Source organism: Mustela nivalis, assembly GCF_964662115.1.
Source record: "Mustela nivalis genome assembly, chromosome: 6".
Taxonomy (NCBI): Eukaryota; Metazoa; Chordata; class Mammalia; order Carnivora; family Mustelidae; genus Mustela; species Mustela nivalis.
In genome coordinates, this window is record NC_139025.1 from 64,259,838 (window position 1) to 64,272,051 (window position 12,214).

Here is a 12,214-nt window from a genome sequence, read left to right on the forward strand (position 1 = left end):
GCTCAGTGAGTTAAAGCCTCTGCCTTCGGCTCGGGTCATGATCTCAGGGTCCTGGGATCGAGTCCCGCATCGGGCTCTCTGCTCGGCAGGGAGCCTGCTTCCTCCTCTCTCTCTGCCTACTTGTGATCTCTCTCTATCAAATAAATAAATAAAATCTTAGAAAAAAGAAAAAAAATACAAGAAATACAAACTAAACTACAATGAGACGCTATTTGTAACTATCAAAGGGACATAGATCACCAGTGTGATAACCTACTTCATAGCAAGGATGGGCCAATGGAGGCATTCTCATGCCCTGCTGAGTATAAATGGTACAATCACTATCAAGGACAATTTGGCAACACATGAAAATTGTAAATGTGCATAACTGACCCAGAAATTTCACATATAAGGTATTTACTCTAAGGATAGACTTAAATGATGCACTATGATGAATATTCAAGGATATTCACTGAGGCACTGTTCATAATTTTAAAAAAGACTGCAAACAATCTGTTTTCATCAATAAAGAACCAGTGAATTATGAATAAAGAATAATAAATAAACATAATAAAGAATTAAGTGAATTATGGAATATTCATAAATGGAACACTGTGCAGCCATTTTAAAGGATAAAGTCAGTTCTACATTTGCTGATTTTGAATTATTGGTAACATAAGTCAAGGGAACAAAGTGAAGTACACATATGCATTTGTTTTCAAATACCTTGAACAACTCTGAAAGAATATAAAAAACCAAGGAACACTGGTTGCTTCCGAGAAAGAGAATCGGTAACTGGGGGACAGAGGTAGGAGGCTTACTTTTGACTTTCTACCTTTTTGCTCCCTTCCTTTATTTACCTTTAGAGTTTTGTGTAACATCCATATATTCATGAGTCCAAAATTTAGAAAAAAAAAAAAAAACATCTAAAAAACCAGATAACATTGTCTGTACCAGCATATCTTTAAAATGTTATACTCAAACCCATTCTCCATTATGCACATAGTTATTCATTCTCTAAGCCATGGACCTCATCCAGTTAATCAATGTCAAACTGACCCTACCCCCATGGAATTTACAGTGGATTCATGTCAGTCTCCTGTTTTAAAGTAAAATCAAACCTCATGGAGTCCCTTTGCTCCCAGAGAAACGTTCAGCCCATTATAAAGACATTCAATCTCCTTCATCATCAGCCCCAACTGCAAGACCCCAACTTGGTCTCAGCCACACCAGATGGCTCACCTCACCTCCCTTACCTACCCATGATAGTTCCTCCCATCTCCTCTCCTCCCCTCTCCAACCAGAAAATCATATATGAACTGCAAGGTCTATATCCAATGTTTTCTTTGAGCCTTCTTTATTCTCAGGAAGAACCAATAAAAACTTCTCTCTGTGCTCCTAACAGTACTTTGCTTATCCTACAAGAAGTTTACTGCTCAAAATTATATTATATTTATCATTTATGGCTCTATAGATGACTACATTTAATCTATGTTCATCTCCCTCAGATTGCAAATCCCTGGAAGAAAGAAGTCAAACTCGTTCATCATGTATTCCTAGCACCTATGTAACTGCCTGGCACACACAGGGGCTTGATATATATGAACTCCTCACCACCATTTCTCCCCATGTTTTCTCATTCATCAAACTGAACTAAGAATATTGTTCCTCCAATGCTATTTCTATGTGGCTGGTTAATATTTGCCCAGTATGACATGGTACTACCTATGCAAATTTAGCTCCAAAGTTTAAGCCAGGCCCTTGTGCTTAGTTCTTCTTCCTAACTCTTGCACAGCTGTCTGGAGTCAGCTAGACTGCTTTCTCCTACTAAATATCTAATCGACTATAGATTAAACAACAACAACAACAACAAATCAACAACAACAACAACAACAAAGAAACCCAGCCCATTTGTTTTCCTGCAAGTGATTTTATATGACGTGGTACCCATTTGGTGAGTTCGGCATGCATAAGAACTACTTGGGAGATCAGGGTTATCTTTTCAAAAGCAAATATGGACGTGGAATGAAATCTCTAGAGGGAGACCTTGCTGTCCTCCTCCGCTGCATTACTCATAAGCACTCTCACTCTGAAGATATTATGAATTCTCTTAAAGGAAAACATCTAAATAGCCTGCCCAGAACTACTGATGGCGCTTCTATATATGATGCATCTGGTCAAATGTAGCTTTTGGGGACTTGTGTTTCTTTAGCCACTAACAAAGGGGATGAGAGAAACAAGCTAAATGTCCGCCAACAGACAAAAGGATAAACAAACTGTGCTAAATTCGTACAGTGGAATATTACTCAGCAATCCAAATGAATAAGCAGTTGAAACTCCCAACATCGAAATAAGTGAAAGAATCCAGGGGGGCAGGAGGAGATGAGAGAGAGAGAGAGACAGCAGAGGACACATCGTGTTTGACTCCATTCATGTAAAATTCTAGAAAGTACAAAACAGTCTTCATAATAACAGAAAGCAGATCAGTGATTGCTTAAGGGTCAGGGAAAGGCCAGGAGGGAAGGGAAGAAGGAATTACAAAAGAGTCATGAGGGAGCCTTTGGAGGGGATGGCTACATTCACTATCTTGACTGCAAAGACGGTTTTATGGGTGTACACATTTGCCAATTTGTCGAAACTTGTAGATGTACATATTTTAAATGCATACAGCTTATCATATGCCAATTATACCCCAATAAAGCTGGTTTAAGAAAAAGACAGAAGTGAGGAAGAAGGGAATCTGTCCGAGAACATACGCATACAATACTGTTTTAAAAGTGGTTTTCAAAGAAGAGGGATGCTTGGTACTCACAAAATACCCTTCCAGAATGACATTTTCCTGAGAATGTCATTTTCTAGGAAGACAGGAATTGTATTTTTGAGAGGAGCACCCGGGTTGCAAGCTGATGATTAATTATCATGGAAAATCATTGATGTATCATCGCAATTTCACAGTATTTCTTACAGTTAAAATAAAGCTCCTTCATATCTCTCATAAAGGTATTGTAAAGCTGTAATTGATTTGTGTTGGTAAAAACCCTTGGTTACCATCATGGAAAATAATTGAATTAAGTATCAAAATATAAATGTACAACTTTTGTTATTGTTTTTATGTTTGCTTTTCTTTAAAATAATCACTGTAGGGCTTTGGGTTTCATACATCTGTTGATGCAGTGTTAAATTACAGAATCTACAGAGGTGTTTCAAGAAACTCATATAGCTATCTCTACATACAGGATAATCTTGTCCATACCACTCGCCCACTCAGTAAGGAGCAGTAATGACTTATGCAAGTTGCATTCAAGGATATAAATCTCTGGGCTTAGTTGTATACTTTCTTTATGGGAAGGCAGACATTCTTCTGCCTTCTTTTGAGAAGAACAACTTAGTATTAACTCAGCACCATAGTAAGGAAATACAATAAAAAATATAAATGACAGTATTGATCAGGAGGACAATGTAGATATTGCCCTCAGAGACACAGGGTAACTCAGTTTGTTTGAGAGACGTTTACACAACAGGCTGTTTCTAAAGTAACAGACCCGGCACGCCGCACAGCAGGGACACAGGAATTGTCCAGAAGTATCATTGCCGATCCACGCACGCTATGCCCTACTAACTGGCAGCCAGTATTTTCATAATTTCAGAAGTCAGAGTTGTGATTACAACTTAACATTCACTGAGCTGGTCTGGAGAGTGGAGTACCTTACTCTTTGCAAAGCAGAGATAAAGATATTCCTATGTTATCTCTCTTCCAACTGATATAATTAGACACAATAATAGAGAAAACTCATTTCAAGAAAGTGCTGATCATTAGGCAACAACAAGGTTGTTCTTTAAGGGAACAACGTTTTAAGAAGGACTCTTGGCTATGGATGTAGCATAGAGATCCACAGCAAAGGGGATGGTGGGGTCCTCATTTTGGATGAGGCTGTCTTTATGAGGCAGGTACACACACATGCACTTAATCATGGGCAGCTAAAAAGAGTTTGGCAACTTATTAAGGCTAGAATATAGTAGTCACAGGCTACATGTGGCAATTTACATTTAAATGTAAGTTAATTAGAATTAAAAATTCATCTCTTCAGTTGCTTTAGCCACATTTCAAGTGCTCAACAGATGAGTGTGGTGAGTGGCTCCCACGCTGGACAGAGCAACCTTGAATATTCCATTCTCACAGAAAGTTCTAGTGAATGGGTGTGGGCTAGAATGAGGTAGAGGCAACACAGGGATGCTAAGGAAGGAACCCTGTAACAGAGACTTGAGAACGACGAGTGAACAATCGTTTACAAGGAGGCCATGAGGCTCAACTCCCAAAGAGAAGCGAGACCCTGGTTCATACTCTCCTAGCCTGGCGTTCAGCAAACAGCCTAGAGTTAAAGCACTCTTTAGGTGTCCCCATGCCCTCTGGGACCTCAAAAACTGAATGTGTGTTTCCCATAAAATATTAAATCAAGAGAAATTAAGACAGCACGCTTAATGTGAAATAAAGTTCATATACTCCTGTTTAAACACAGATTAGAATTTCTGTCAGAACAATGCCAGTGAAAAGTTGACATTCTAATTAATACAATTTACATTATAAAGCACTGAATATCTTTATCTTGCTATTATGAAATGCCCTCTTTAAAAAAAAAAAAAAAAATCAAGGCTCCACTGAATAGGGAATTGAGTACCAAGGGCAATATTTAAAAACCCATGTACAAGAGAGGTGGCTAGGGTCACTGGCATTTTTACACACCATCAACCCAGGTCTCTAACAAGAGAAGCAATACACTCATCCTCTTACACATAGTTTTGTCACCTTTTATCATTCACGAAGCTATTTTCATGCAGCAATAGGATTTTGAGGCTGTTTTACTTGCAGTGATATAAAACACACTGCAAACCACAAACACCAAAAGACTAACACACCCTCACTCTCCGTCTCCTCTTCTCCCCACATCCACCCCGCCCCCATCTCCCGCTCTCTCATTCTCTCATTTAACAGCATAGGGAACCGTCTGGAACCCTGCGAACTCGCACACACATAGGACTCCCACACAATGTTTACTCAATCCAAATTCTGAGTGTGTAAGAGGGGCAGAAAATCCACCCCACAGTTGGGTACCCAAGGATTCATGTTCATTGCCTTTGTCAATTTTATTCTATCGGTGAAAGGAATAAAGATGAGATCCTTAAAGCCTGAATTTTCATTTCCTAGGACAACGTGCTTTTTCTTCATGCTTTATCACACTCCACTACTTGGTTTCCACCCCTTCATAATTGATATCGGCCATTTGAAGCATTCAGTAAAAACCTCATGAGGTTCATCAAATGTCCCCCAGTCTATAATTCTTGCTTCTAACATATTCAGAAGCATATTCATCCAAGTATTTCCTACTTCCCCTCCATGGTTTTCCCTGTGCACAGGGACGAGTGTAATGACAGTTGTATTAATTATATGCTGAAAAAACCACATAGCAGCAAAAATGATGGAGATCATCGTTTTAAATATTTTATTAAAATAACCCAGTGTAGAACAGATAATGTAGACCCTCTTGATAATGAGAGGTTCATTAATTTTACAAGAATTCTAGAAAGCTTAGAATGGTCATCAAAATTATCTCTTTCATTTATTTATTTTTTCCAGAAGAGGAAAAACCTTCAATCATGGCTTTAGAGAACAAGAGTCGAGCAAATTTTCTAAGGTATTTTTAAGTAAATGACTTACCTTTCTGGAAAAAGTTTTGAAAAAAATAGCTTGAAATATGGAGGATTTAAATTTCATAGTATATTACTTGAAATGCCTGTAAATTTTCAGCTTCTGCAGTTTACCCCATTAAAACTTGGTTTCATTAGCATATAATGACTTCTGATAAATAAAATTGATATTCCCCATAAACAAACAAGCAGTGCATTAAAATCCTTCTATTACTAACAGCAAAAGCAACACAGTCTTGCCTACCAAATGTGTCTCCAGGTACAGCTTAAGGCCATCCGTCTCTGCTTTAGGGGGTGTCCAATTCTCGGTGGTTTCCATGGCTTCATTTAACCACTGAATGAATTCATCCAGCTTGTTTACAAACCCCTTTGTGACAGAAAAGAGAAGGGGGGGGGGGCGGACAAGAAAAGCATGTTAGTTGATCATTACTTTAAAGCCAGTCTTAAAAATTCCAAACCTCACGGAGGATAAAATTGATACCACTGCCTTCCCATTCTAGTTCCACACTGTGGAATGGAGTTTCCATTATTCCTGGTTTGAAATTCATCAAAATGGAAAGACACTGTGCATGACTCCCTTTCAGTTTTTCCCTAGGAACATTTTTTTCTGAGGAATTTGGATTGGATTGTCAGGTGTCTTTATAAAGGTGCCCTCTGATCATCAAAACATTTCTGGTGTCTGACAAGTGCCCCCTTACCAAAAAATCAGGTCAGCCCTGCGAGGAACACTCCCTGGCTTTGGGGGATAAAAGCACTCCCATAAAGATGGTGTTCTTTACTCAGAAGCCTATGGAGTAGAGTTGCCTTAACTGAACTACAAATCTATTTCTAAATCACATACGTGTTTAAAGGGATTTGGATGAGTTCTACTGACAGCCCAACTGTCTGCGGCTCAGTCTGGGTTCTAAAAAGCAAGGAAGGGTAGAGGAGGTGGGATCAATGAGCAAAAACGTAAACACCTGACTCTGGGTGTGTCCTTCACATAAAGAAATATTCTTAGCTAGGAAGCACAAATCACATAATCTTGCAATTTTTCAAGTAGTGGTTATAAAAATTTATTGACCATTTAAAAGAACACATCTGTACAAACGGAAAATATTTTTGAAGAAAATGAAAGCCGGGCTATGAACCTAAAGGAAAGAAACGGGGCTGGGCGCCTGCTTTCCGTGTCTAGGTAAACAGCACCATCTGGAGGTTGAAGGGAGCAAGGACAGGCTTCTACACTTGTATTCACTGAAACGGCTTGGGATGCTATTTCCCTATCAAAGTTAACCCGTTCTTCAGATTTGCCTTTTGATTAATTTTGATTAATATTTTTAATGCTTAACTGAGAATATCCTGAGACCAAATTGAGACTAGGTGAAAATTCATTTTCTTTATCGTGCTTCTCAGAAGCTAGGCTTCTGTTACTAAGTTTTCTCCTAAATAATAGTTTAAGATTCATAACTCTTTAATCCCCACAGTTGATTGGCCTCAAAATGATTATTTAACAAAACAGAAAATGGGACTGAGGAGGGTGATAAAGAGAAAGGCAGACAAATAACTCTCAGAAACACATTCCTGTCTGTCAAAGGGAGACAGAGCAGCAATGTGGGCATGGAGGACCACAGAGTCCATCAGACTGTCCCAGCACGCTCTGGAATGTCACTGACCCACCTGGAGCTCGGCCAATCATCCCACCTGGTAGACTACCCTCTGTTTTCTCATGTTGCTAAATGTTACCCAACACTTTCCCTATTTTATCTCTATTGTGCCAAGATCGGAAGATAATTGCACCCATCTTTTTGAAAGCCTACTCTAATCAGGTTGTTTTGGTAAAGCCAATAAGAAATACCATGCCAGAGTCATCTTAATTAGAAGCTAAGGTCTATGCATTTGCAGCTGGCTGGTCTGGAGGTGGTTTAACATGACTCAAGTCCTAGCCTCCAACCCCATGCTAATGACATCACTGAGGTTCCCTTGGTCATCACTCAGAAGTGTTTCTTCCAGGTGAGGTGAAAAACATATCCAACAGGGATGGTTTCATGAATTCCACATGACACATTCCCCTACCAAATACATTTGTCTCATGACCCACCCAACTCACCCTTTTCTCTAATTTTCCCACATTGTATCTTGTTCTAAATGCCAGGAATCCATGCCAAGTAATTCCTTTTGCCCTTTCTCAAATATTTAGGGTATCAGTTTGTCTGCTCTTTCTCCTTTTCTGCATTTCCGTAAATCTGAGAGGTGCTTTGTTAAAATACTGCAGTCTTTTAACACAGATGTTACTTCAGCCTCACTTTTTTTCAGTTAAGCCTCCCACCTGTTTAAAACATCACTCCCCAAGTCCCTCTTTCTGGAAGACTGCCCACGGCTCAGAATACATAAGAAATTCTTATCTGACTTGAGGTTAACCATAGATCCCTACAGATGTGTACAGTAAATCTATGAGCAGAAAGAAGGGTAGAGTGTGTTAGAACTGAAGTCCTAATTCTTGATGTTCTCATAATTAAAGGCAGTGAAAAATTAAGATACTCTTTCTTGGCCAGATGGACTTACAGAAATATCATGTAAAGAACCTCAGAACATCAGAGTCTAGATTGCTGATAATTGTGAGATGAAATAGCATTTTACACTATTCAGTAGTATTTACTATTAAATTTGGACTTGAGTGGTTTTATCTGTAAACTGGTTGGTGGAGAAAATTAAGTCAGAAAGTAAATTATTTTGGAGACAACTGATTAAATCCAAGAGGACCAAGAGTATAAGATGTTATTTGAAATATAACCAGTTATATTCTATTTATCATCTTCCCTTCCTCCAAAAAAACAAGCAAACAAAACAATGTGTGTCTATGTGATTGCATGGGTATCTCAACACAAAAGGTTAGTCTCAGCCAAAGAGTATTAAATACACTGTGTGACAGCTTTCCTAACGGAGCCATGATTACAGAGTTAGCTGAAATCCATGAGATGCAGATTAGGCAAATCCATGGGACCCAAGTGAACCTTTCTGGATGATCTCTCTGCAGAGCCTAGCCAGAGAGCAAAACCAAGACTGTCTGACACAGAGGAAACAGAGGTCCTGTCAAGGCTTCCCTCTGGGTCTCCTCTGAATTCTATCCCTACCTCACCAACTTTCATGTGTTGTACCTTTTCTCAACTGTTTTCTCTCCAGTGCTAAAAAGTTTCATGCATCATAATAGAAACCTGGAAAGTCTTTGTAATTTTATAATAAAAAGCTAAACACTCCACCCTCTTAGGGAGCTCTTAGCTTTCCACCTCTCCTCCTGCTTAGATGTGTAGCCACAAAAATATAGACAGAAATCATAAAGGCAAATGATTCTGGAGTCCATCCGATTCTTGATAACTTTGTCCCCTGCTGTTTCTCCACCTCTCCCAGCCCCTTGACATGAGTACTGGCACTCATGTCAGTGTTCTGTGTCATGGACAGTGAATGTCCTGTGTACTATCCCCCTATTAGGAGACGCTCTCCTTAGAAAGACCAACTAAGTGCCACTCAATATACCGAACCAGGCAATGTGCAGGAGAACTCAGATCTGGGTGCAAAATATGACTAATATCTGATGCTAATTTTTAGAAGCTCTGCGAGAGCCCTTTGAAATTGTGTGAATGAAGGAAAATAGGGTGACATACATACCAACATAGAAAAATGGGGGAAAATACAAAATTATATTTATTTTATAATACAGATCAAGTTCTAGCATAACAAACACTGGGCACTCATTCACTTTTCTAACACATATTTATTAAGTGCCTACTCTGTGTAAAACACCCTGCTGGACATTGTTGGGAATAAAAAAAACAAATATCACTGCAGCAAAAATTTCAGCAGAATATAAAGCATGTCTCAGCACTGGCCTACTCGACTCAAGTAATTTTAATAGTCGAAAAATTTTGACAATCAATAAAAGAGTTGGACTATTCTCCTGGATTTTTCTGTGAAATGTATTCTGCCTGTATCAGAATTCTGTGTGTATCCAAATTTGTTCTTATTTGTAGTATCTGACCCATCTGTGTTTGTTTCTCTAATATTCTGAGTTCACACTGACTTACTTTGAGAGTCCAAGATGAGTATAAAACTCAGATTTCCATCATGACACAATCCAATGCTGTCATTGCACTAGATAAAAGCACATTTTACACACATCCAACTCAGAGCTACAGGCTGAACTGCACACCCTTGGAAGGTGCACACCTCTAGCCTTCGCTGTTCAAACTCCTGCCGAAGTATCTTACCAGCTCAGTCTCTCTCCTGTCATTTTCGACCACCAATTTCCTAGCGGTCCCTTTCTGCGCCTTCTTCCACTATCTTTCTCCGCCTCCCACCAAGCTCTGTAGGGGCACACTGAGTGGGACTCAGTCAACAGGCCCCAGTCTTCCCAGGCCACCCCTTTAATTGTATCCCTTGGGATGGGTTCCTTGACATATTCATATCTGACCCATGTTTTGAGAATCTGCAAACTCTTCACTAAGGCCAAGCCAGGATTCGACACCCAGAAGGAAACCTGGCTGGGCAACGTGAGAGAGAACAGAATGCGCGCAGCCTTGGTACCACCCAATGACCACCAACGGCACACTTCCCACTTTCAAATCATTTGCATTTTAAAAGTTCCTTAATGAAGTGCTTCTTAAAAATCTTACTTTCAAACTTTCTGAAGCATCAATCTCTTTAAAGACTAAGCAGCGCCGTCAAAGTACATGCAAATGCACACTTTCAGGTTTGTAGAAAATGAGTTGCTAGGGCCTTCAGCTGGTTAACACATATTTGAAGATTCTAGTCACAAGGAAAATTCACCTTCGAGTCTTGCAAATAGCTACCCTCTCATGACAGGTTAAGAATGCCTGTTATTTCTTTTATTTTCCCACCTATTTCTCTCTACAACAAGCCCGGTTTGGTTAAACACAAACTGAGGGTGATGACTGTCACCCTCCAGCAAGTCCTGTTGTTTGGAGCAGGAATAAGACAGGGGCGCCGCCTTCTTTGCATCAGGGATGGGACCAGAAGCCCGCAATACAGTAGGAAATGGGAAATGGTGTCGGCCTTCTGGTGTTGAAAGCCTAGGGGGTCATTTTGTATAGAATTCCATGATTTTTAGACCAAACTGAAATGGAAACCTAGTTCTCTAAGAGGGTAAAGGGGAACATGTACAACAGGAAGTAAACACCGTGTTGTCACAAGTGTGTGGAGTGGTGCTGATTCTGGTCATTGAACAGATAAGGAAACTGAGGGTCAAAGAAGGCAAGTGACTTGCCTAAGGCAAGAATTGGTGTAGTTAGAGCCCAAACCCATATCTCACCCCACAGTTGGGTTTCTCTCAGTGCACCACACTGACCTCTAGAAATATTTTCAGAAGCATGCCATCTGACCCAGATGAAGGAAAAGCAACAATTCTTCCCAGCCCTACAGTCTTGGCACTGGGGTAAAATTTTCTAAGCTCTCAATCTTTCCCCTTTAGTGTTTTCTGTTCATTTTTCTCAAAGGAGATCTTTGATAAGGCTAGATGGTTAGCAAGGAACAAACGCCTTCCCCCCCCCCCCCCCCACAAGCCAAAATCACTATAAACTTCATTTGTAACTCATGGAAAATTTCAACCAAAAATGTAAGGCAGTTACATGCTGGAATTTCTAACCAATTTCTGGCCAATTCTAACAGAGCCTCAATTACAGATAAATCTGACTCATTTTAATCACAGAGAAGATGGCCCTTGGTTCTAAGGAGTTCAGCCAAGGACCTCAACTACTTATTTCTTTTCGTTGTTAGAGTGTGTGTGTGTGTGTGTGTGTGTGTGTGTGTCTATACCCTCAAAAGGCTTCTCATTTCTCAATGGACAAAGAAATCAACATGATGTCTGACTTCATCTAGATCAAATTAGCTGCCTTCAGACAGGGACCTACTGAAGGTCATCAAAAAAGTGAACTATGTTCAGTATATTTATGGAAAAATTGTTCAGTCTTTGCTGTTGAATCTTTTGAACCTTTATTAAAATGTATTTACTTCTTTTATAGTATTCCAAGATTCAAAATTTCACTGAATGATCTCATTTGAACAATACTAGCTGAAACAACACATTTTGTAACTTCTGTCTCAGGTCATCAACTGGGACAACACGGAGGGGGTAGCATTTAAGACTGCAGGTCAGCAGAGGTTTCCTGTCTCCTTATTCCACTAGCAGGTCTGAGGGGGAATCACATTTCTCCATTAATAGCAAAACGTTTTAGAATAATCTGGCTTAACTTCTCAAAACAGGCTACATGCTTTGGAGCCAATCTTCACATTAACAATGGCTACCAACAAGTTATTGTAATCCTCTTACCCTACACACAAGGAAGCTTCATTTAGACTCCAATAACTGGAAAAATTAGAACTCCATTTTGAAGCCAAAACATGCATTGAGATTTTACATGTATATTTACCAACGTATATATTTAGTCTCTGTGTCTGGTTAATTCATACACATGTAGTTCCTATATGAAATGTCTAATTTAGATTTTTACACAAGAGCAGTAAAATGCAATTTACCTTCCCT

At 39.5% G+C, this 12,214-nt stretch overlaps 1 protein-coding gene across 4 annotated transcripts in view; it reads right to left on the bottom strand.

Annotated features, from left to right (window-relative positions):
* AKAP6 (A-kinase anchoring protein 6) overlaps nucleotides 1–12,214 on the bottom strand; it is a 464,347-nt gene that overhangs the window by 228,186 nt on the left and 223,947 nt on the right. For all 4 annotated transcript variants that reach the window (XM_082737844.1, XM_082737845.1, XM_082737847.1 and 1 more), the window contains one exon: nucleotides 5,927–6,049. In XM_082737844.1, coding sequence (XP_082593970.1) covers nucleotides 5,927–6,049 — 123 coding nt within the window. The remainder of the gene's footprint in view (nucleotides 1–5,926; nucleotides 6,050–12,214) is intronic.